Here is a 24,616-nt window from a genome sequence, read left to right on the forward strand (position 1 = left end):
TTATTCTTAAAATATACATGTTCCCCGGAAATAGCAGTGGCTGTAATTTGTACACTAATGGATGTGGTATAACGTATGTTAGATTTGTTTTTCATGTTTGACTGCTTAATATTAGTTCATCGGAGGAAATCGGCTAGAAGGGGGATGGCTGTGCTCTTTTGAAATAGCACCTGTCCTGGGCAATTCACAGCACGGAATTAGCGTGGCTGCCTCCAAGTCCATAGTGCTAACACAAAGCGAGGAAGGGATTAGAGATGAAGGAGGGAAAAGGATAAATTCAGATATAAAAGACGATATTTTTTTTTTTTTTTGGCCTCTGCAAGTTCACAGTGGCATTCTTTATAAGCCTAAATGTTTTTGGCAATAATTAAATAGGCAGCAATGAGACACTGCTAATGTTTTGTTATCTGTATGCATTTCAGGACTACAGTAGTAGCAGCTGCTGCCTTTTTGGATGCCTTTCAGAAAGTGGCTGACATGGCTACTAATACACGTGGTAAGCAGATGTGTCAATATTGAGTTTAACACAATGCTGTATGGTTTATACCATTTGTTGTAATAAAAAAGAAGTCTAACTTGTTACATTGACAAGCAGATCTGTGAGACATCTGTTAGATGGACTTGCACTTTGAAAAAGTGACATGTGGAAAAGGAAGTAATCTTTTCTTTACCCCCCAAAAAAAATACTGGAAACCTGTAATTTAAATGTGTCATCAGTCATGTGAACACTTCTTAATTACCATTTGAATTATATGTTGATGAATAATATTTTAGAAAGCAAGATTTACTGTAATCTGTATTCACTGATGCTTCTGTACCTTAAGTAAATGCAAAAGGCTTGATATTCAGCTGGTATAAATAAATGTAGGGCTGCTGAATACAGAGCTGATACCAGCTGATGCTATGGCCTCTGGGGTCTGCAGATAATGATGACAGTAGTCTGTATTTGTGTCTTTGAAGAAAGTCTTTGCTTGTCCTTCATCCTCTTAAGTCTGACATAACTGGTCCAAATTAATTTTCCTGTGCTATGGGCTTCGCTGGGTCTAAGATTTGTTGGTGAGTACAGAGGCCAAAATAGTACAGCTGGTGATCCTTCCAAGCTGCTGGCTTGGAACAAAACAAAAGGGAGCTTTTCTCTGAAGTTGGGTGCCCAGTGACCAAGGCATCGTGTGCAGATGCCCCTGCAGCGGCGGGGCATTCCCCATGGTTGCTGTGTTCCTAGGCGTGGTTGCTGAAGAACAAATCCAAAGGATGTATATCACTGCAGAGTTTAGTGTCTTTTGGTCACCTCTAACCTTATGGGTTTTATGACTTCAAAAAAAAAAAAAAAAGTCCTAATGTATCCTTGGCATTTGACTTGAAGAGTAAGAAAGTAATATTGTTAATGTGCATTTCTGTTAGCAGTGTGCAAGCTCAGCCAGGCTTTTTTTTATGCATACCTTCTGTAAATTAAGCGTAATCTACTCATGTAAAATAATAAACACTCCAGAAAGTGGTATAAACTGAGGATGAGACCCAATGCAGAACCTGAATTGGATTTCTAACATGTCTTTGTTTCAAGCATGCTCTGTTTTGTTTATTCTCCCCCTCATCTCCAAACAGCAAACAAGGTAAGCCCTACCAAAATCCTTCAGGCTTGTCTTCTGGCTGTGCTGCCAGGCTTACAGAACTTACATTCAAATACCAGAAGAACTGAAACTTTAATACAAAAATAGCTTGTGTAGGTTTTTGAAGGGTATTTTGCACTTTCTGCTGTGTTATTTGGACCACGTCCAACAAGCCTCATGTCTTGTCTCTTATCTCTTTGAACACATCCTTTACAAAGGGAACTCTGTAAATCCCGGCCTGCCAAGTGTGTATAGCTCCTCTGTTCTGCCTTTCTGACTGAATGGATAGAAGGGAATTTTTTTATTTTTAGAAAGTAATGTTCTGGGCAAAGAATCAAAATTCCAAGCTAGCTGGTGGTTCTGATTTGCCTCCCAACCCAACTTCCACTTGTACCCATTCAAGTATTTACATACAAGTAGTCTATTGCCTTGGAGTATCTGTGAGGTTGCACGTTGGTCCTTTAACAAAATACAAATCCTTCTGGCTTGCTGTGAATGGCGATAAAAGCCTGGCCCTATTGAAGATGATGGCAAAACTCCCTATAACTTACTAGGGCACAACTTCATAAAAATGTCTTTTGTTGTTGGTATAAGTAACCATATTCAGAAAACAAAGCCAAATAAGCTTCTCTGATTTGGGGATTTTAATGGGCTCCCAATTTTTCTTTTGAGGAGTTACTTAACTTGGAGCAATTCTTTGTTAAATTTTGCCTATTACCTAAACACACAATTTATTAACTGGATGTTTGTCTAATCAAACACCTAACTATGCTTCGCACTGTTTAGAGAGTTTACAGTTAACAGGTTAACTAAACTCAGCAAAATTCACATTCAGCTTCTGCTAATACACAAGACTTCTGTAGGCAGAGCTTAAAAGGTTGGTGTATTTTAAATCAATAAGGCTGGTTTATCCTAGCACAAGCTAAATGCTGCTTCTGGGAGCTGTGTATGAAAATATGGAAGCAGATGCCTGTTTTGGAGGGTCAATGTTACTTCCTTGTAGGGTGACTGAAGCATTGTGAAGCTGGGTGCTGACTTTTATTTGTAACTGCTTGTAGTTTTATTTTTAAGACCCACTGATCTAGTTGATGAAAGCGTTTTATCAGTCAGCAGAAGCACTCAGTCTTTAATCTGGTTGCATCAGCATTAGCTTTGAAAGAAGAAAAAGCATTTACATGGATGTCCATGTCCACACACGTGCAAGAGGAGATGATTGCCTTTGCAGACACCAAGTGTTTAAAGTGTGAGAACTTATTTTCATCAACTCCATTGTTTTTGTTCCAGCTGATATCTTTCTCTACCTTGTGTGCCATTACTGCTGTTCCCAAACACTGGCTTTTCCCTTTTGGTACATCTTTCTTTCTACATCGTCTACTTCCTTCTAATTCTGCAACGGTAACCATGTTTATCTTAACATTCCCATTTGGAGCTCAAATAGAGGGCATAATTGGAACTCTGCCTATGGTAAAACCTATGGTTGGATGAGCTGAATAACCTGTACTTTGTCGTATATGTACTCAACTTTTTTGACTCGGTCTTCACTGACAACCACTCTCTTCACCCCTCCTGAGTCAATGGACAATGAGAGGGTGTCCAGGGAGGTAAAGCCCCTTCCACTGTAGAGGAGGATCAGGTTCGTGACCACCTGAGGAACTTGAACACATGTAAGTCTGTGGGACCTGATGAGATGCATCCCAGAGTCATAAAGTCATAGAGTAGTTTGGGTTGGAAAGGACCTTAAAGAGCATTTAATTTCAACCCCCCTGCCATGGGCAGGGACATGTCCCACTAGATCAGGTTGCCCAAGGCCCCATCCAACCTGGCCTTCAACACCTCCAGGGATGGGGCATCCATAGCATCCCTGGGCAGTCTGTTCTAGTGCCTCACCACTCTCATGGTGAACAAATTCTTCCTTATGTCTAGTCGAACTTTGCCCCTCTCCAGTTCATACCTATTGCCCCTATTCCTATCACTACAAGCCTTTGTAAAGCATCCCTACCCAGCTTTCAGGTACTGGAAGCTTGCTATAAGGTCTCCCTGGAGCCTTCTCTTCTCCATGCTAAGCAACCCAAACTCTCTCTGCCTATCCTCATAGCAGACGTGCTCCAGGCCTCGGATCACCCTTTCCAGAGAAGAACTACGAGGATGGTCCGAGGGCTGGATCCTCTGCTATGAGGACAGGGGCAATGGGTATAAATTGGAGAGAGGAAGACTTAGACTAAACGTAAGGAAGAATTTCCTCACATTGAGGGTGGTGAGGCACTGGAAAAGGTTGCCCAGGGAAGTTGCGGATGCCCCATCCCTGGAGGTGTTCAAGGCCATGTTGTTTGGGGCCTTGGCCAGCCTGGTCTGGTGAGAGGTGTCCCTGCCCATTGCAGGGGGGTTGGAACTATGATCTTTAAGGTCCCTTCCAACCCAAACCATTCTATGATTCTATATTTTACTCGTGTTGCAGCTTTTGAGGCGGGAAAGGCCCTGAATGTGAAGTACCTGGTGTCTTGTAGTGACTCAATGCACAGATGAATTTCCTGACCTGCTCATCTCTACTTTTCCTTTCTCCTTTATCTCTCTTTTTTAGATGCAAATCAACCCGAAGTTTAGCCTGCTCTGAGTTTATTACAGTTCCCTCAGATTAATGCTTTTTTATTTCAGCCTGACAAAGAAAAACGTTGGGAAACTAGTTATGATGTGTCCATTGTCAGAAGATTTTATTTCTATGGGTCTGGTCATCTGAAAAACATCATTTGGATGGAGGAGTCTGTGAAGTTATATTGCTAATTCTCTAATATTACTGGATATATAGTGGTGTTTGCCGGTTGTTTTACTGCTACCAGAGACTTTAAAAAAAGAAATTCCTGCAAATGTTTTGGCTCTTGAGCTCTGACAAGATACGTGCATCTATCTAGCAGTTTGCATTATTCAGGCTACATCTGTTTGGCAAACAGCCTGGCAGAATTTTAGTTTGCAGTGGAGTCTGGTATTATTTCTCACTATGATTATTAAAGAGACTACTCAGAAAAAAATTAATTTAATGGATCCTTCAGAATACCTTTAAACCCTAGTGGCGTTTCCTTTTGAGGAAGTTTGTGCTTGTGAGTTCTAGTTAAGGTTTTTCTCGTATGGCTCAGGTCTTTCAGTATTTGGCATTTTGAATGTTTTTATCCATCTCGCTTCTAGTGAAAGCATGAAAGAGATTTAGGCTGGATTTAATTTAATATTTGTTTACCTGGTGTTTTGTGCATTAAAAATCTATTCTTTTATGAAAGTGGGAAACGTGCACCCTAAATAGAAACATACGTCACATACAAACATACTGTAAGCTGGGCTTGAACAGTATGTAAAGGGACATGTGTAAATTGATTTACTTTTTGTATGCTAGCATTCTTCTTTCTCTTCAGCATTTGAAGATCCTTTGTAGATAAGTGCTAGAACTTAGAACCTTGGAAAAGCACGTGAGAAAAGTAACTACCCTCCTTGTGTTTTGAGGGGGATGGATGTGAAGATATGCTCACTTCTTTTATATGTACTTCATACACAATCATCAGCTTCCATGGAAAAAAACCTGCCCCAGTCTTGCCTACCTGCATCTTCACAGGTGTAAATTAGAATTTATGGAGAGACAATGTGAAAGCTTTGATTTACCCCCAAGCTTAAAATTGATGTTCAAAGTGAATCTGTTAATGAGGCAGCTGATAGCTGCTCTTGTGGGCTTTTTGTTTTTCATCCATATTGAAGGGTTTTTTACATACACATAGGTGTGTTTGATATTAGCAGATTAGTTAAATCACTTCAAGATATGTTTCAATGTATTGCACTGCTTTCTCTGCCCAGTTGTGTTCCTCGGATTTTGTAATGCTGCTTAAGTCGCCTTATTTCAACTTGGCAAGTGCACCTGAAGGTATGTGTTCCCAGCCCTTGGTAATTTTGGCACCTGTTGTGCTGGTTGGTGCTATTTACATTTTCCATCTCTTTCATTTTACAGATGTCTGAGAGGACTTTAAGGTTACACAGAGCTACTGACAGGAGTTTCAAGGAATTCTAGTTGAGAGTGCCTGCTGGGCAGAGGGGGTCTGAGGTTGGGGAGGGAAGAGCTGTGGATGGTCAGCCAGCTACAAAGAGACACTGCGCAGACCTGAAAGCAAAACTCAGCCCAAGCCTGCATGGCACGCAGCAGTGGCAGGGTACCAGAACCAGCATAGCCATTTTGGTGTTACCCCTGGGAGAAGCAGGCTGTATCAGCATGGGAGAATTGCTGCATTAAGGAGTCTGTACTTTGTTCAGGCCACATTAAATTTTATCAGCACTCAGAAATGTAAATATGGTTAAACGCTTTTACTTATAAGTAAGTATTTAAGTAAATCTGATTAATATCTGTTGAGTATCTGCCTCCTGTAGCTCTTGTACTGCAGTATTCAGTGACTGCTCTTCATGTTTAATAAAGCTGCTTAAAACACTGCTGTTACTGTAGATCTGTATTCCTGGGCAGGCTTTGCATCAGTCTTGCTCCAGGTATCATGTGAGTACACCTTCAGGTAGTCCTTACTCTGAGTGCTTCGTTTTCATCTTAGCCAGGGTATAAATGGTGTGTATTGAAGTGGTTTTCCAAGGTGACAAGCTGCACAAAGTGCTGGAGTGCTGGAATTAGCATCTGTTATCTCCCAAGTAAGTGTGCTTAAGCCTCCTGAACCAGTATCTCACTCACAGCAAATAAGGCAGTGTGACCCCAGGGATAAATTCTTGGTTCCACAGCAAAATGTTACAGATGGTACTGCAAGGTGACTTTCTACTCGTTTCATGGGAAAAAAAAAAAAAAAGAAAATGAACAACAAAAAGGGATCCTGAAGAGGGGAAAGAGACACCACACGATAGCAATAGGCCTAAAATCTGTATAATGTTTTGGAAATTAGTTCCTGTGCTCCTGGCTGTGATCTGGGGAGCTGTGGTGATGATATGTATGTAATTTGAGTGAAAACAGAACAGGGCATAAGAGGAAAGGGGTTCTCATAGTCCAATTCTTTTGGTTTTCTGACTCCTCTTTAACTTCACATGCTCAAACTCAAATAACAAAACCTTTGTTTGAGCTTCCTGTCAGTTAAGATAAGACTTTGTAATAAGCACTTATTTATCCCATGGAGTCTTTGAAGTAAGATAATATAATCCAGGCTTTTTCTTTGTAGATTTTAAAAAATAAAATAATCAGGAAGAAAATTATTTAAATGAAGCATTCAGACTTCCATTATGCTTTCATGAAGATGATGCAAAACACAGGACCAATTCAAAATCGTTGGCAGATAATTTTGAAGCTGGATGACACATCTGTTGCTTTTTGAAAAGTAGGACTTGGATTGCCGCTTAAAAGTGCTAAAACTACGAAACACTTATAATCGGCAGTGCTATATTAATCTGTTTCCATATCCCTGTCTTTCTCTAGACAAGTAGCAAAAGTCAGTCCACGTCTTTCAACCTGTGTGCCACCCTGAGAACTCTGCTGCTGACGGGAGCCCATTTGGTTGGAGCAGTCAAAGCAGGATGAACGTCTTATGTGCCCAAACACAAGAGAAGTGTTTTAGTTATTAATGACTAGGTTTTATATTTAGAGGTTTAAAAGGCCTGCTTTGCAAGTAAAACATTACTATTGCCTTTTCTTTCAATGACTGCATGCAATGCAGTATAAAGAAATTTTATTTATTTTAGCCTTTTTTTTTTCCTTGAGGTCATGATGAAATATGGCTCAGGGTCATTGGCAACATTTGTGCTGCTTTGATGTTCCTACCCAAGCAGAAGTTTCCTGGGCAAGAGATGAAAATAACTTCTATAAAAACTTACATAGCCAGCTACCCCCTGGTATGGTGCGCAATATTGATGCATAAGTAGAATTTGTGTTTCCCCTACAGCCCAGGATTTTTTTTCAGCTTAAGGTGCTTTGCTGAGAGACTGAAGTGTTCTTAGGAAGGGATAAAGCTGCTGGGTGGTTGTGTACGCTAACAGAAAATTGGAATGCAAGACTAATTTCTGTGAAGGAGAAAAAATGAAAGGATGAGGGGGAAGAAGCAAATAAACTGCTTTAATACTACATCCAAGGAGTGGGCAGGTGCATTAAAATAGGAGTGGTTGGCCTCTTTTTTTCATGACTCAATGTAAATCGGCTTGCTATCATCTGAATCGGAAATCTTTGGGAGGGGAAACAGCACAGAGTTATTTTTTAATACGCTCAGTCTTAGTTGTAGTTCTTCTATATGCAGCTGCTTTGCTTTTAGTTGGCTAGAATATCAGGTCCTGTTTCTTCTGCAAATTTGGGATGGATGGATTGATCCCAGCTCCACGATGACCTTGTAGGTCTGTGGGCATTTTCATACAGAGCACTTACGCTTTAATAACTACGTACTGGTTATGTACCTCCAAAGATTTTTGTTCTTAGTCTTAGCGAGATAACTAAACTTTCATTATCTTAAACACCCAATTTGGAAATAATAAGTCATAAATGGCTCTGAGAATTTCCTTTGGATAACATATTAGGTTGAAAGCAAAGATGCAGAAGCACCCTTTTGATAATGGGATGTTGATTAGAAAATAGAGGCTGAGGTTTTGTTTGGTGGTTGGTCTTTCCAGTGTAGCGTATGTTCCTGTGGTGGGAGATCCCCTTTCAAGCTCATTCAGTCAGCCTTTTGATGTGATAAATTGCTAGTTGGCACGTAGCAACAATTTTGTAGTAACCACAACAAGAGAGTTGTTGCAACTTTTATGTATTTATTTTCAATGTGTCACTGGTTGAATAGTAAAGGTAGCTGAAGATCTGTTTCCATTGCATTTTATTTGGTATCTTATTTGCCTCGAGACAGAAAGGGAGGTGGTGTGGGAGGAGAACTGAATAAATCAATTCAGACTAAGCTGGGTTTGCTGTAAAGCACGGCAGTGCTTCTTTGCTTTGTGGACCTTGCCCGTGCTGTGTTGTGGAGGCAGCAGAGCGGTTGCTGTGCTTCTGCTGCCTTATGCCTTACAGCTGTCTCAGTGGAGGTTCATTGGTTGTCCTCTTGTTGATCACCTCAGCAGTGACTTCCAAGAAGAGATAATGTGTGGGTGAAGGATCAGGTTTTTGTTGTCGGTTGGCTTTGTGCAAACTCACCAGATCTCTAGGGAGGTGAGTGTGGACCTGACCAGAGTCCAGGCAGTTACCTCAGCTCCACTGCATCCCAGTCCACTTGCGGCATTTCTTTATATCAGCAAGGCAATTTGTGTGAAGGCTGTAGTACAGAAGTGTGCTTTGACCTGATAATTGTGATCTTCAGCTCCCTAAATCTATTCCTACCCTATCTGTGTGGAAACTGTGTTTCTCTAATGAAAAGAGGGTAACGTAAGAGGTATAGAAAAAGTGAAATTATAAGCTCCAGCAGAGTAACATCTGAGTGGAGTGTCCAGAACAATGGAGCTCTGTCTAATTATTAACAAACATCATTAACAAAAGCACCAGTGACATCTGCATTGTCTAACAGGTTTTTTTTCTCTCCATAATGCAGTCTGCTTCCCAGAAGGATGTACCTCCACATGCTCTAGTTGGTGTCAGGACAGTAGATTGTATATTTTTGCTCCACGTGTGTCCATGCAAACTAGCATTCCTACTGCCAGGTGATTTAGTCGCTGACATGATTCATCTCATGTTTGCATATCTGCTGCTTCCAATGAAGTGGTGCGTGTTCATGGTAATAATGAGGTCCTGCTTAAAAATAGACCAGCTTCCTTCATTTTCTGGTCTTTCTGTTTACTTGATGGCTTGTTGAGTGTTGCCAGGACAAATGTTTGTCCCTGTTGCTGTGCAAGCTGTTCACCCCTTCCCTCCTCCTCTATGTGGTAGTTTTCAGTTGAAGCAGTTCCCTCCTCTTTCCTGGTAGAAGTAACAAAACTCGCACCATTCCACGGTTATGATCTCATTTAGAGAGGTGGGGAAGAGTCCATGCTGTTTCTTGAATTTCACTAGAAAAGTATTATCTGCCTAGGACAATGCTTCGTGCCATGTCTTCCTCTTCCATTTCTATGCCTGATGAAGTCCAACCTGTAGAACTACTTCTGAAAAGTTGAAATAATTTACTTAACTCGCTGTTTCCCTTCAGGGCTCAGAGCCCTCCTTGTATCTGTGCTTTCTACAGCGTTTTTTCCTACAAATTGATCTATTATCTGCCCTCCATTCAGGCTGCTTTTTTGGACAGTATGGAGAAGGAAGGGAACATGGGCTGTTTCCAAAGGTGCTCTGGGTTGTGACCTGACAGTACATCCCATGAAATGTTTGGGCTCTGACATTTATATACGCTTAAATCTTTCTACTGCTCTGCAGATTTTGCTTTTATTGTTGTTTTCACCTAGGCTTCTTAGATGTAAAAACCAGTTTGTTTTCTAATCTAATGAAGCCATTCAGAAATGCTGCAACCTCTGCTGCAGCCATCCACTCTCAGGCTTTGTGGAAACCACTTCAAAACTAATAGCAGTGGCAATTGTGTGTGGGAGGGGAGGAGAGCACGTTCATCTGCAGCGTGATGGTGTCACGGGTTTCTACAATCAACCCCTGCAATTGTTGTGAAATTTTCCTCTCCTGCAGCATTTATTACTATGTAAAATTGAAATCTGCATGATTTCCTGCTGTGAGCGCCTGGGCTGAGGGACTGGTTTCTATAGTAACTAATATCAAGGAGCTGGCTGGGACTTTGCTTTGGAGCTGTATTTGAGTGTATTTCACAGTTCGGTGCAATGCTGTACGAGTATTTTGATTGATGACAAACAAGAAGTCAGAGGTTGTGGCTGCCATTGCTTCTGTAGTAGCGCTGTGCACTTTGGCGTGTACACTGAGGTCTAAAAATAGGCATTTTTGCAAAATGGAGTTGGAGGTGAGGTGAGGGGTATGTCTTTTTGTCTCCTAGTTCCCCCCCAGTCATGATAAATAGCACTATTAATGCAGTTTCGTCTGCAGGACCAGCTCCTGCCCTCACTTAGGCCCAGGCAAACCTACTAAATGTCTTTGTTTTGCGGGGCTAAGCAGGGAAAGGGGTGGAGAGGGTTGAAGCTTGACTTGTAGATTGTAGGCTTTCAGGATGCCAGGCAACGTGGAAAGCCTGGTTTGCACAGTTTGCAAGTAGTCCAGAAAGGCATAGTGGGTCAGGTGCACGAAAACTTAAGTTTAGTCTTCCATTTAGGGTCACTTTCAAATTAAAACTTACACCGTGTGATGGAGATGGGGAAGGACAGTGGTTTCTGCCTAGAGAAGTCCTCTAAGGACAGCAGTTTGATTTACACAGGCAAAAATAGTTCTATTCTGTTAATGTGTGTTTTTTTTTTTTCTTCTAGTAGTTCCTTGGAATTGTGTTGAGGCCAAGCTTGAACTGTAAAGCAAGCTTATGGCAATGATGAAAGTGTGAAAATGTCTTTGAGTATGAGTGAAGGTCTTTTTTCATGGCTGTGCTAGAAAGGGGGTGTGTTTGAGCACATGCTCCGCTTGCTTCTTTCCCAAACCCTCACCCCCCAAAAGCAAAACATTTTCAAGGAGAGGGTGAAGCTGTATGTCTTATGTACTTGTAGGCATGCACACCTGGGTAAGCAAGGAGTGCCACTGCTCAGCCAACTCAAGGGTAGCTTTGACTTGGCCACCCTAAGAGCAATTTCTTGTTTGTTTGGTATTTGAGGATGCTGGAGGGGGCTGTGGAGGGAGAATCGGGAGAGGAAGAAATGAATGGAGGACAAAGATGAGCTGCATGTATCGTGCTGGGAGTATTTATGGAACATCAGATACATATTCATGAAGAAATGAGGCTTTTTATTTTTTAATAAAAATAGGTCATCTTTTTATTATGTATTCACTACTTACGTATGCAAGTCTGTAGTAAAAAGTATTACAGTGATTAAAAAAAAATTACTGGATTAAGCTGGTTGCATCAAGAGTAATGATGCATTTGAATATTTTGAGATAATTTGACACTGAGACATGACCAGATTAGCAGTTTGAGAATATAATGACTGATGTTCAAGAATATCATGACTGATGTTGCTGAGAAATAATCATCAGCTGCATTACTTGTGTAGAAGTAAAAAAAAAAATAAAATAATATCCCATTCTTGCAAGCAGGTACTAAATAGAGCACTGAAATGAGGGCTGAGAATAAGCATTTGTTATATTTATGCAAGCCTGGAACATTGTGATGTTATAAATAAATTAAATCCGAAGTACATTTAGTTAATACGTAGCATGCACATTGTGATGGATTATCCCTGTTTTTAATGCTTGTTCATTTTCTGCTGGTTTGCAAAATCACTGGAGTCCAATAGAGCAGGCTTCCTTTTGATGCTGTTCTGAAAGTGTATCCATTTTAAATCTAGGTTATCTTGCATGGAGAACAGCAGCTCAGTGGGAGTGTTAGTCATTTGGTTCAAAGGTAAAGAGTTCACGTGTAGTTCTTCTGTAGCTACTGCAGAAGCAGGAGCCTTGGTTATGAATATAGCCAAGGGAATGTTTGAGCTATTAAGCTGAAAGTTAGCTTTCTGCTGGGGAAATGAGTGCTGTCACTGTGTATGTACCGTGATGCAAAGCCATCTCCAGACTGTGTGGTTCAAATGCACCATGCGCATTCAGGATGGATAATTGATTTAGACTAACAGATTTTAATCTTTCATTGTAAACTTGAAGCTGCCCTTAGCAGGAGTTACGAACTTCATGTTTCTCAAACTGTAATTTAACAAGGTTTTTAGCTATTCTCTCTGAAGTGTCTGCCTGTTTTCAGATACTTTGTTCTTCACAATGCATTTTCTTTATTGGCAACCTTACTAATTTAATATGCTTCCAAAATTAGGAGTGGGAGAAGCAGCTTGGTATATGTTCCCAACCAGGGTGGAAGCACTGAACTTCTAGTGTGCCTCTGTGGAGAGCGAAGATGATGGTTCAGTGGTTACTGTAGGGGGGTGACATTATGCACAGCCTAATTGGGCTTGAAGTTCAGACATAAGTATTTAAAAACAAATGTACTTGTTAGAATAAAGCTTTCTTGTTAAGCCTTTGTGTTAAAGTTAGTAGGCTTTGTCACAAGAAAAAAGCTAAAGCCTTTAGAAGTGCATACAACCACCCATCTGCTTGTGACAAATATCGCCAAGGGATTTTTGAAACAGTGGGCAGGATGGCCTGTCTTGTGCTCTGTGAGGAGGTTGATTAATGAAGGCTAACGCACAGTCAGGTTAAAAAGCACAACTGTTCGGTATCCTTTCCAAAACTCCCTGTCTCTAAAAAATTTTGACTATTGCCTAAAAATTTCAGCTTCTCTGGATCCGTGTTTGAAGTCACGATTGTCATGGATAAAGCGATGTATGTTTTTGTGTTCATGCTTAAATTCTGTGTACTTCAAGTTAGTCACACATTGGTTCTGAGTGATTTTCGTGTGTTACTTTTGTCAAAAAAAAAAAAAAAAAGGAAGCTGAACTCAAAATCTGTGCCCTCTAGGTCCACCCAGGAGATGAAGGGTGTATGAATAGCTCTCTTCTCTTGCTTTCTTTGAGAGAAAAGGTCTCTCAGATGAAACACATTCAGCATGTAAAAAGCTGCTCATGACCAATGGGAGTAAACATTAAACATTAATGATGCAGCTTTAAGTTGCATGGAAACAAACTGGGGCAAGTCAGTTCATTTTACCTTTGATTCACTGCTTCCAGCAGTTACAAAGAGAAAAGGTTGAAGGGACATGAGGCAAAAATGAGCCTCTTCCTTTAGCTCTTTCTTGTAATGGCATATTTTGCCCCAAACAATAGTTTCTGTATGTGGGTGCACAGAATTTATAATTTCCAAGTGTAACTTTGATTTTTTTTTTTTAAAAAAGCAAGCAACATCATAACAGCAATTTAAATAATTGCAATGATTTCTAGTTAAAGGGAGCATAAAATAAGGACTTCCAAGTATAGTCCTGGACTGTAGAGGTTTTAACATCCTCTAGGGGTGTGAGGTGATAGTTTGACCACAAGACTGGGATGGCAAAGATTGTCGGGTGCATCTGTTTTGTATGACCTATTTATAGCAGTGAGAATTTCTTCTGGTCTTATTTGCACAGACTTTGTATATATTTGCTTAATTACTTTTAATTGGAAAGAGGCTTACCTATGGATTTTTGTTTTCAACTTCTGTGGGTTTCCATGCTTTTTCCATTCTTTCTGTGGCACTAAACATTTCCTGCAGCATTTTCAGCATACTTGCATTAAGTTGGGTGACCCAGAAATATGTAACTTGGAGAACAGGCTGGCTTTGCAAGAGGACCTGTAATAGCAAGAGATAAACAACAGGCAGTATTCTTGATTGTTTGAGCGGGGTTAGGCCTAGCTACAGCTTTGTTACTCTTTATAGATCCCTAAAAGCCTCAGCTGCTGCTCTTGTAACACCTACAGATCTTTCCCACTGGTTGTATAGGGAGAATTAAGGCAGACAAACTCGTTTCTGCCGTGTGAAGAAGGAGGTGTCAAACTAGACAATCCTGAAAGCCTTGTTTTTAAAGCTCCACTTCCCTGGCCAGATTAGTTCGGGTTTCAATTACGTGATATTAAGATTTCTTAAATACAGTATATTTGGACAGAGACCTTTCCATGCAGCAATAAACAGTTTGCATATAATAATTTACCTCTTCTTTTATTTTATGGTCACTTGTTTCAGCTCTGTTAAGTAGAGGTACAGCTCATTTTAGGGTATTTAAAGATCTGCTGTGAGTTTGCTTTCTCGGAAGAGTTGTCGAAGCATAGTTTAAGCTATGATGAAAACCATTTTAGTATCTTTATAAGATTATTTTTAGAGTGTTTTGCTGGAGGAAGGGTCAGAGTAGAGTTGCTTTGGCAGGAACGTGAGGAACAACACTTCTAGTTTGGATGGATTCTCAATGTAATGTTTTAGTTAATTAAGTATGTTTGGGAGGGTTTCAGGAGGAGTGCTAAACAGTGATGGCCTCATACCATTTAAGTGTGAGCCACCTTAGTTCAGACAACTGGACAGGTAGATCTTGGAGAAAATCATTTCTAAACTTGAAAAATAAAAGCCTCCTGGTTTGTCCTTATGAATAGCTGTCTGGTGCATAATTTGGATTTTTTTTTGAAGTACTAGAGTAAAACATGATTAGAGGATGTTACTCACTCCAGTTACCAGCCTGAGAGACAAAGATGACAAGTTCCACCCCACTGATGAGAGAAGTGTGCTTTGGTAAGTTGAGGTGAGTGAATGAATTTTAGGATTTACATATGGACAAGCATCAGATCTGGAAGCCCTTCAAGCTCCTTGTCTCCCTTCCTTTTTGTTTCTTAGCCAACTGACTGCCTCAGTGTCCTACAGACAGAGAGCAGCCAGTCTGGCTTCACCCCTCTTCCCTGGTCATGTGCTTCACCTCGGTTTTAAAATATGTATGGCTGCAGCCATGTGCTGCTCACCACAAAAGTAAACTTGGGTTGGAGTTTCATCTTGCAGTGGCCGGTCTCTCTCTGTGGGAGAAACTGTACCAGGATTTCAAAGCATTGAAGTGATTGACAGCTAATTTTCTTTCTAAGGACAAGAAGGACCATTAGATCATCTATCCTGATTATCTCTGGAGTACTGGTCAGAGCTCAGTCTACTGCAAGCCTGGCGCTGGACGCAGCCGTGGCTGCAGACCTCCTGCAGAGGCAGGCGTGGGAATGGGCCGTGCCTGTGGAGTCACAGATGTGCTGGAAAATGCCCTGACTGTGTATTCTTGCTATAAAAAGATACACAAAACATTTTTAACCAAACTAGTACCCACAAGTCATCTTGCTTGGGTTGTCTTCCTCAACTTGAATCCTGAAGGAGATGCAGACATTGGACTTAGTGGTGGCAGTCATCTGTGGATCTGCATAAAATTTACAGATGGAGGGGGATCATCTTGCCCTCATCAAGAACATCTCAGCAGGCAGGAATACCTACTATCTTCTGTAACTTGTGATTCTCATAGTGTTCATGGAAACAGCTGTTCGTGGCCATGGACTGGAATGAAATGCCATGGCTAGGAGTAAGTAATGTGTTGTGGACATAGCTGGTAACTCCCACTTTGCTGTGGTTAGAGGCAAGAGTCTAAATAAAACTGCGGTGAAGAGATCTGCTTTTGTCCTTGCAGGGCCCTTCATGCCCTGTTTAGCACAGAGCTTATGTGGTTCACACCGTTACTGGTGACCATTGAGTTCTCTTCAAAATTTGTCGATTTTTGTATGCCTTTTTTTTTTTTTCTCCCTCTGTCCATTGAGGTTTAAAAATAACCCACCCTTCCTGCCCCCATGGCAAACAATCTTGACCGAACTGCCAGAAGGTTACATCTTCCTATGGTACAAGCAGAGCTGCATTGGTGGGAGCGGAGCCAAGAGTGTGGAGGCTTGCATCTTGATTTCCTATGGACTTATTTCATTAATGAAATAGATGGTGGTAGTGGGTCACTTAAAACTTGTGTATTTTATGTCTTTTGTCAGTGCTGGGATGTGAGGAGACAAAAAACACAGCTGCAGCAGGGGTTGTGGAAGTTGCAGGTGTGTGGTTGGCTGGAGAATGCCAAACTGCCATCTGTGGTGATGCTTTGATATTTTTTCTGCAGTCCACTTGCCTAGAAATGAAAGCAAGTACATAAAATAAGTGAGCAGCTGAAGATAGCTTTCCTCCAGCTTCTGTGGTCTCGCTGTTCAGCCAGAAGTCTGTGAAAGTGTAAGAGCTGAAATTCCATCGGGCTTAAGGGCTTAGTGTAGGTGATTCCCTGCCAGTGGCTTCAAGTCTTTCAAGTGCCTTTTCCTGTGTTGCTTTAAGTATGTTTGTCCTCTGCTGTCTAGAAGATGTGGAGAAACAGAAGAAAAGTTGCAGGTGTTATTTGCATGAAACTGTACAAAGAGAAGAAAAGCATAGTCATATTGCTTTGCTTATATATGTGGTTAGTACCCATTTTTGTGCCTGTGCTCTGACATTTTAAAGCTAAGTAGGGTAAGTAACCTTAAGCATTTGGAAAAAAAAAAAAAAAAAAACGGAAGTGTGATAGTTACCATAATGAAGTCGGTGGTGTCCTGTATGCGTTTTAAATTCCTAGTTTTGTATGCTCTTAATTTTTTCTGTCTGGTATGCAGCATGTCTGCTTGTTTACAAAATGCCTTGGAGCTGCATGGATTCCCTTGGACTGTGTGCAGAGTGGTTTATAACACTGTTAGGCATGCAGTGTTCTGACTGGAGAGATGTACTTGGAGCTGTGCTTTGGATTGCACAAATAATAGTTTCCAGGAATGGTCATGAGGATCAGCAGAAGGGAGCTTTCAAGAGCATGTGGATGCGGCACAGTCTTTCACTGAAAAGATGCCCTTTGCTGATGGCTGGGGTAATTGAGGCTACTCTGAAACGCAGAGCCTGACCAGCTATTTTCCCAAGCAGCTTCCTGAAATAATAGGGAGAATCTGAGCGTTCTGTCTCTCTTCATTTCCTCTTTATTTGCACTACAAGAAGGAACTAGACACTCAAGGAACTAATGTTCTTTTAAAGTTGGAGACATCTGCATAGGGCAGTGTCTCTTTCAGAGACACCTCGTTTTGGAACTGGAGGCTTTAAGCAGCCATAAGACCAGAAAAACTGCACAATGCATTACGGACTGTATATGTCATTCTAATCTAGAGAGAAAATATGCTGACTATATTCAGCAATTTCTTTTTATTTTTAATTGGAGTTAATAGAGATGCTGGTCTCTGTTCAGCTTAAAAAAGGAGGGGGAAGAGAGAGAAAATGCTGCTTTGTGTGTGCAAATTGAAACTCAAGTATCTTGACAAAAGAGATGGGCGCTTAACAATATAAACAAATTAATATCTCGATATCTGTTCATGGAGTTGATTGACAAGTCTTTTCATAGCAGTGAAATTTACATATCTATGGGGTAGTCTTACAGTTTGGACAGGTTTTTTATTGAATCAAATTATATCAACTACTGCTAGATTATTTTCCTTTTTATACAGGGTGAGAGATTGTCTATTTAAGAAGACTCAGAAGAATTAACAGATCATTTGGTAACAGATGTCCAAAAGCCACTTTAATTGGATGTGTCCACTGTATCTGCAGAAAACGGCCTTAGACCTTGCAGCCTTGCTAGTGCTTTCACGCAGCTGCCACAGAATATTTTTATTACATGACACCTGAGGCTACTTTCTTGTGCTACACAATAATCAGTCTCAGATAGTTATTCACTTTAGAGCCTGCTTTTTAGTGGTAATCATGGTATTTTTGGTGTTAAAGCAGTAACAGCTTCAACTGCTAGCTCTGCAGTTTGTCAGCAGTTCCTGTGACTAGTACAGTTGGTCTGTACAACACCCTGTGACCTTCATGTGTCTTATGCTGTACATTCACAACAGGTCATAACTGCAGGTGGTGGGACATGTCATCGCCTGCTCTAAGGCAATGACTGGCAATGAGCTATTCTAAGGCTTCGTTGGAAGGATGTGTGGCTTCTGCAAGTTATCTGATGGAAACTACTGCTATGGTGCCTAATTAATCTGCTGGATTAATTACTGTGGTAGGCAGGAAACAAGTGTGCACCAAGACAGGATGTAAAATGTGGGGGATCCCAGCGTACCCATTACACAGCTTTCTCCGTGAGCCAGGTTTGCAGAGCCAAGTAGAAAGTATGAATGTCTTCAGAATATTCTCCTGCAGAATTTGCTGCTTTAGGCAGGCAGGACCTCTTCTGCAGTGAACAGTGGTCATCCTAGTGGTTAGAAGAGCGTTCTTACCAGCTTGTTGGTTGAAGATGGAACTGCAAAGATCTACAGAGGTTTATGTCTCAGGATTGAGGCTCAGTGCTTTATTTAAAATGGGGTGCACTGCAGAAAGGGTTAATGCTAAACCCATGCAGCTGCCATGCTTTGAGCTTTTTCGAGGCACTGATCTTGCCAGTTGCTAAGTGTTCTGAAAACAAGATGAGGCTAAACTGGGTTGAGAGCTGGGTAAGGAGCATGGAAGCTGCATGATAATGCAGTTGCAGGTCAGTGAGCTGGAGGTTAATAGTTGACAGTGTTTTTAATGAACTTTCCGATTACAAGACCTTTGAGACAGTGCCTGCATGCTCAGCACCGTGTGTGTGGCTGGGCTTGCCTTGGAAACGAGTGTGTCAGCAGGAGAGATTTTGTTCATAGTACCATCATAACAGCTTGAGAACTCCTAGCTCTTCTAATTCCTGAGGCACTTACACCATAGAAGTAACTGAAAATATAAGGATTTAGTCCAGGAGTATGATTTCTTTTAATCCATGAATCTTAATTTCTTTAAAAGCAAGTGGTTTATTTTGATTAAGGTAATGCAAAACACAGGTCTTGCAGTTTTTGGATAGGTATTACTGGTATGGGCATCTCTAGTTCAGGCATGTTTCAGTCAAATTAACAAATAGAGGATTGTTTATAGAGCTCTTGAGCAGGTTTATGGCACAGACACTGAGTGAGGCTACTTGTTCATTGCAAGTTCGTTCGATATTTAGCTCTTAATTCTGATGAATAGGGTTTTTCTAAGCTAACCTCATTTGAATGGAAGTGGGAGAGTGGGGGAGGAAAAAAGAAATAGAAGTGTTCATGTTTGTGGAGGCAATTTTTCTTTAATAACTAAATATTATGTGCTGTAAATCATACACACTAATACACACAGCATTGAAATCTAAGAAGGATTTTTGTAACTGCTGGAATAAATACGACTGTGACCCTTTGAGATGAATAATGAGTTGCAATTCTAAGTTTAGTGCTTCATAATTAAGGAACCTCCCTTGCTAATTTGTACCACTGACTGGAGTACATTGAGAATGTGTCCCTTAAATTTTGGCAGTTCTGTTTGCGACTGTGTGGTGCTGTGTGATACTCTATAGAAGTCTGAATCGGGACAGCTTCTGGGGCAGCACTCAGGGCCATCCCTATGCGAATTCTTGAATTCATCACACATTTTTATCTTTGTGCTATGTGTCTTACACTTGTCACCAACTGGACAACATGACTTTCATGTGTGCAATGGGGATGGAAGTGTAGTAGATTAAAGAAAAATTGTAGGAGGAGAAATTTATTGGTTGCTTTATGAAATATTTTCCCATAAACATTGACAGGAAGTATTATAAGCTTAGAGCAGCATAAAAAAGAAATTTACTATACCCTCTTTGGCATAGTTGGAAATTGTGTTACAGCAGAGCAAGTCAATATTCTGGACCTAGTAGTACTTTCACTCTGACAGAGGTTGCTTGGGTTTTGTTTAAAACTATCCTGTGACTTCTGAAGTCAGGATGCATCATATAAAAGTGACAGTATCTGATATAAAAACAAACCCCAAAGACCCTCAACAAAACTGATGTCTTGCAGGTAGCATGCATGTCAAAAGAACTTCCTACTAATTCAGACAGCATTTGTTCCTTTGGTTTAAACAAGCTGAGAACACAGACAAAATAACTGTTTTTCCAGCTATAGATTTTTATTGTTGGCTTCAGAATCTTTTCACGTTATGGTCAAAATATAATGTTAATATTTATGTAAGTAAATATTCTAGGCCAATAGTAATGCAACAAATCCTGTCAGTTCAAGGTTTGTACTCCTGCAACTTTGGGTGCAAATGTGGCTTTTTTTTTCTTTTCTGTCATTCTACAAATTGTCTTTCAACTCTCTGAATTGATAGAGCACATCTGTGCTACTTGAGAACAAACAAGTATGAAGTCATAGTCCTGTAAATAGCTTGTAGGATGGAAATGCTGAAGACAGCCTTCTTTTCATCTCCTGTGGGTCCTCTTCTACGGGATTCTGGAATCTTGGCTTTGATTCTTCATGCAGAGTCTTCACAATATCCACATCTGGGCTATGAATGTAGCTGAGAACAGATCTGCTTTAGATCTTCACGGCTAATAATAACTTTAAAAACCAAATGCTTCTAGCAGAAGAATGTTTGTGTGGTCTCTAATGCAGACCGAATTGAGACAAAAAAGGAGAATCCAGTAGTATCCAAATAGCCTTGAACTGGTATCAGGTGCCAGAGTTGTTCAAACAATTTTCTCTCAATTGACAAAGAATTTATTTTTTTATTTTTTTTAAACTTTTTGCTAAATCTTCTCTGGCAGAGTTAAGTTTCCTATCTCATCTTTCATTTGATACATGCATATTCTCCCAGATAATCTGCATTATATGCAACACAGCCTTTATTTAAAAAGTAAGGCATTTTGCAGAGCTTACAGTTCCCATTGTTTTCTTCTTGTAATAAATCCTTTCCACTAGCATACGTTTTTAATCATGTTTTCTTTGGTAGCAGGATGTTATCTATTTAAATAGCGCTGTTCAGTGTATCTTAACTGGTAAAAGATGAATCTGTGTTTAACTGCTAATTACTTTAAATATACATACATCTTGTAAAAATACCAGTAAAACCCAAATATCACTGCTTCAGGCACTGGAGAACCTCGTAATTTAAATATTTGAATAAACATACCAAACCAAGAACTGGTATGAGGAAGAGAAAATTGATGGTCGGACGCTTTTATTTTTGTGTCATGAGGGATGTGCTTAATTGTGAAATAATGACTGAAAATGAGAGGAGGAAAAGCGATTGGCAACATTTCCTTGTCCTTCTAAGAGGAAGCAGCGTCTCACAGCTGACCTGGGAACACATGCCAAGAGATGACATGAGCGTCTCGGACTCAAGCAAATGTTAGTCTTTGCAGTGTCTGAGAGAACAGGGTGAGGCAAAGAGGATGTCTTCAGCAGTTTGTGTTTTAACACAATAGGAAACAAGGAACAAGGGGCAAACCTTTCATGAGAAGAGTTAAGAATTCAGGGTGGCAGCAAATGCATTGCAGGTATCATCACTTACTTACTTTGAGCATGAACTTACTCCTGAGTGCCTAAATGAAGAAACAATTGTAGTTGGGTTGAAGTGATTTACGCTATTACTTTTTCTTTTTTAATTGGAAGAAAGGAAACATGGGAATAGGCAATGACCTGAACTGTCTGGGGTGTTTTACATCACACAATCCAATCTGCACTGAAACCAGGCAGGTTCAACAGCAAATGGGCAATTTCAAATTCATTGAAGTTCATGAGGCTTTAAAAGCAAGTCTGGCTCAGGTGGTTTGCATGTGTTTTAAAAGATTAGTAAGTAGGAATAAAGGTTTAAAATTCAAGAGTAAGTTTGCCTTTTACTGGTTTAAGCATCAGTTGTTTCCTATGGATGAGATATGCTGCATGTGAGATGTGGCCTTAATAAGTCCCCCTTTGAGAGCGTGTCTTGGTGCCGCACCCTTGTTTGGTGCCATTTTTAGAGATAAATGACAGTCTGTGAAGAAGCACTCACACTGGATCTGAGATCCTGTGTCTTTAGTCTTGGGGAAATGCTGTAATTTAGTCTTTGGGGAAGCGAAATGTTAATCTGCTACTTTATAACTAAGGCTAAGCAAATTGTTTTGGCTTCTGATTCCCTAAGTCCACCCAACAGTAAATGTTCAAAACCATCAAAATCTTAAATAAGGAGACAGAAAGGGCAGTGGAGAAGTTTGGTATTACCTCATGTGGAGTGGAAGAAGTAAGGGTTAAAGGGATACATCGATTTTGTGGTAACAGTTTTTTTTAAAGAATTAAGTGGCTTGTTTACTCTGCCTTACTCATTTAATTACAGCAGCATATTAAATACTCTATTTGCAGTGAAATAATTGGTAACAGACATGTATAGGTTACATTTTTTCCAGAGACAAGACTTTGTAAAAAAGTGTATTTGCACACCTACGTAGTTACAAATGTCTGCTTTTAGCTTGAGATACTTGTTGGACAACCAAAAATGGGTTTGTGGAGTCTCTGACAGATTTGAAAGCCAGAGCTTGCATGGAAGGCTCAAGGTTCCCATAGGTCCTGCCAGGCAGAGTATATTTGCTATCAAACAGCAAGACAAAGAAACACAGTTTGGTGGATTACTTTGGAGGCTTCCCATATATGTAAAAAGAATGTTCAATCCCTTTAATTTGATGTAGACTCAAGTTAATTTTCAAATTTGCATAGAACTTGGGCTCTCCCCCATCTCTCTCTCAGTACCCTGCTGGATCTGAGACCTTTAATTTTTCAGCAGACTAAAGGGAGACTTTGGATTTTAAGGCCACTGATTTTCAGTTGCTGCTTTTTATATGCATTTCGCTCAGAACTAAAATAGTGCTGAAGTACAGAACTTGTTAGTATTGGGCAGGAGGGGCACTTGGGGCGTAGTTCAGCTTTTACTATCATTGTCTATTTTCACATGTTGCTAGCAGAAACATTTTGTCTTCCTTTCTCTGCCAAGGAGCAGATTAGTTTATGTTACTCCAATTGTGAGATTTAATTTTCCTTTTAAAATACTGCATCACAAAGTTCTGGTTCAAGGTCAGGAAAACTTTGGAGAAAGTCTTTAAGGTATTAAGTCAAGCAGCATCTGAATACATAATCAGTCACCCAGGCCTCAAATAGAAAGCCACTTGGAAGCTCTACATTTTCTCATTTCGTTCTCAAGCCAAACAGGTGTCTAATAAGAGCATTAATTCTGGAATTTGGAACTGGATTTTCCCTACCATAAAAAGGTACATTTGATAACCATTAATACAGTTTGTAACTATTCCAGTAGTAGTTTGCAAGAAAAAAAAAAATGCTTTTTTTATTGCCCAGTTAGTTAATTTGTGAAAGGAAAAGAACTATTTGTAGAAACTGATGGGTTGGGAAAAGGGAGGTTTAAATAGGTCTCCTGTTTTATAGATTAATTATTGAATCTTCCTTTAGTTCTGAGGGGGCATTTCATTTTCTTGTGGCTGCTTTCAAGAGGAAAATTAACTACTGGGAAGGAAGCTATGGAGAAATAGTTTAACAATGGGACACACAGAGTACATTAATCTAAATGTGAGTGCTTTAATGGTATGAAATGTGTTCTGGAAGATATCCCTTGGATAGAGTAAACCTGCGCTTGTGAGCAGAAAGCTGCATCCTGTTGATGTCAACCAACTGTACGGAAATACTAATGGCTTCTCCTTAAAATTGGATTAAAATAAGCTGTATAACCTCCATGAAGGCATATCGTCCTTGAATTGCTGAGACTGATCACTTTATGGAGAGTCCAGAGAAATTCTTGCCTGTCTCAAAAAAGAAGCTCAGCATTGGTTCCCCCAAAATGCACGTGTGCAACAGCCTAAAGGCCAACAGCAGCTCTCTGCGGTCTGACTTGTAACCTCCTAGGAGGCAGTTAGCTGGTTAAATGGTTCCCAGTGCCTTTAAACATAGCAACGCGATGAACAGTGGAACTGTGAAGAGTGTAAACTTACAATATTTTAGCAAGAGTAAAGCTTTGGCATCTTACTATCCTCTTTCCTTCCTACAGGCGAGCAGGACTTGATTTAAATGGTATAATGTGTCCCAGTATTGTTTCTTGTATTGCCTGACTTACTTTCTGAAGATAGAAAGGATGGTGAGCCTGCATGATCCATGCACTTAAGACAGTGAATTCCATAACCCTTAATTAACTTTCAAAGAGAGATTAAAAAAGACTTGCACTTGATTAAGGACATGTCTTTGGGAAAAACAAATACCTGTGGAGTACCTGATTAGAGATAAACAGATCTGGTACCGTGGCTTTACTGAAAATTCAGTCTTGCAAAATAATTTGTTCTAGGTTCCTGTAACTTCAGTGGGATGGGGAAAAAGGCATAGAAAGCTGAATAGTTCTCATGTGATCTTATGAGCGTGTTTACACTCAAAACGGAGAAAGCACCAGAATAAATAGCACCGGTGTTTATTGCAGAACTGTGTGTTCTGTTTGACATCCTAACACAGCCAGCAGTGTGAAGTACCAGTGGTGGGGGAGGGAGTATTTATGTGATTTGGTGATTTCTAAAGTATCGTCCTTGTTCTTCTCTAGCTCTTGCACTTCCTGTGTGAAAAACTTCACCTGATGATATAGCATGTGATTTTATTTGTTTCTGTATTGCATCCAGACATTAATTTGGGGGCTGACAGTTCTGTGTAGCCACAATTAGGAA

General features: G+C 40.3%; 1 protein-coding gene across 19 annotated transcripts in view; it reads left to right on the forward strand.

Moving 5' to 3' along the window:
• Positions 1 to 24,616, forward strand: part of MTSS1 (MTSS I-BAR domain containing 1) — a 125,469-nt gene that overhangs the window by 18,819 nt on the left and 82,034 nt on the right. For all 19 annotated transcript variants that reach the window (XM_054057585.1, XM_054057580.1, XM_054057581.1 and 16 more), the window contains exon 3: positions 423 to 496. In XM_054057585.1, coding sequence (XP_053913560.1) covers positions 423 to 496 — 74 coding nt within the window. The remainder of the gene's footprint in view (positions 1 to 422; positions 497 to 24,616) is intronic.

The sequence above is a fragment of the Cuculus canorus genome, chromosome 2 (assembly GCF_017976375.1).
Source record: "Cuculus canorus isolate bCucCan1 chromosome 2, bCucCan1.pri, whole genome shotgun sequence".
Taxonomy (NCBI): domain Eukaryota; kingdom Metazoa; phylum Chordata; class Aves; order Cuculiformes; family Cuculidae; genus Cuculus; species Cuculus canorus.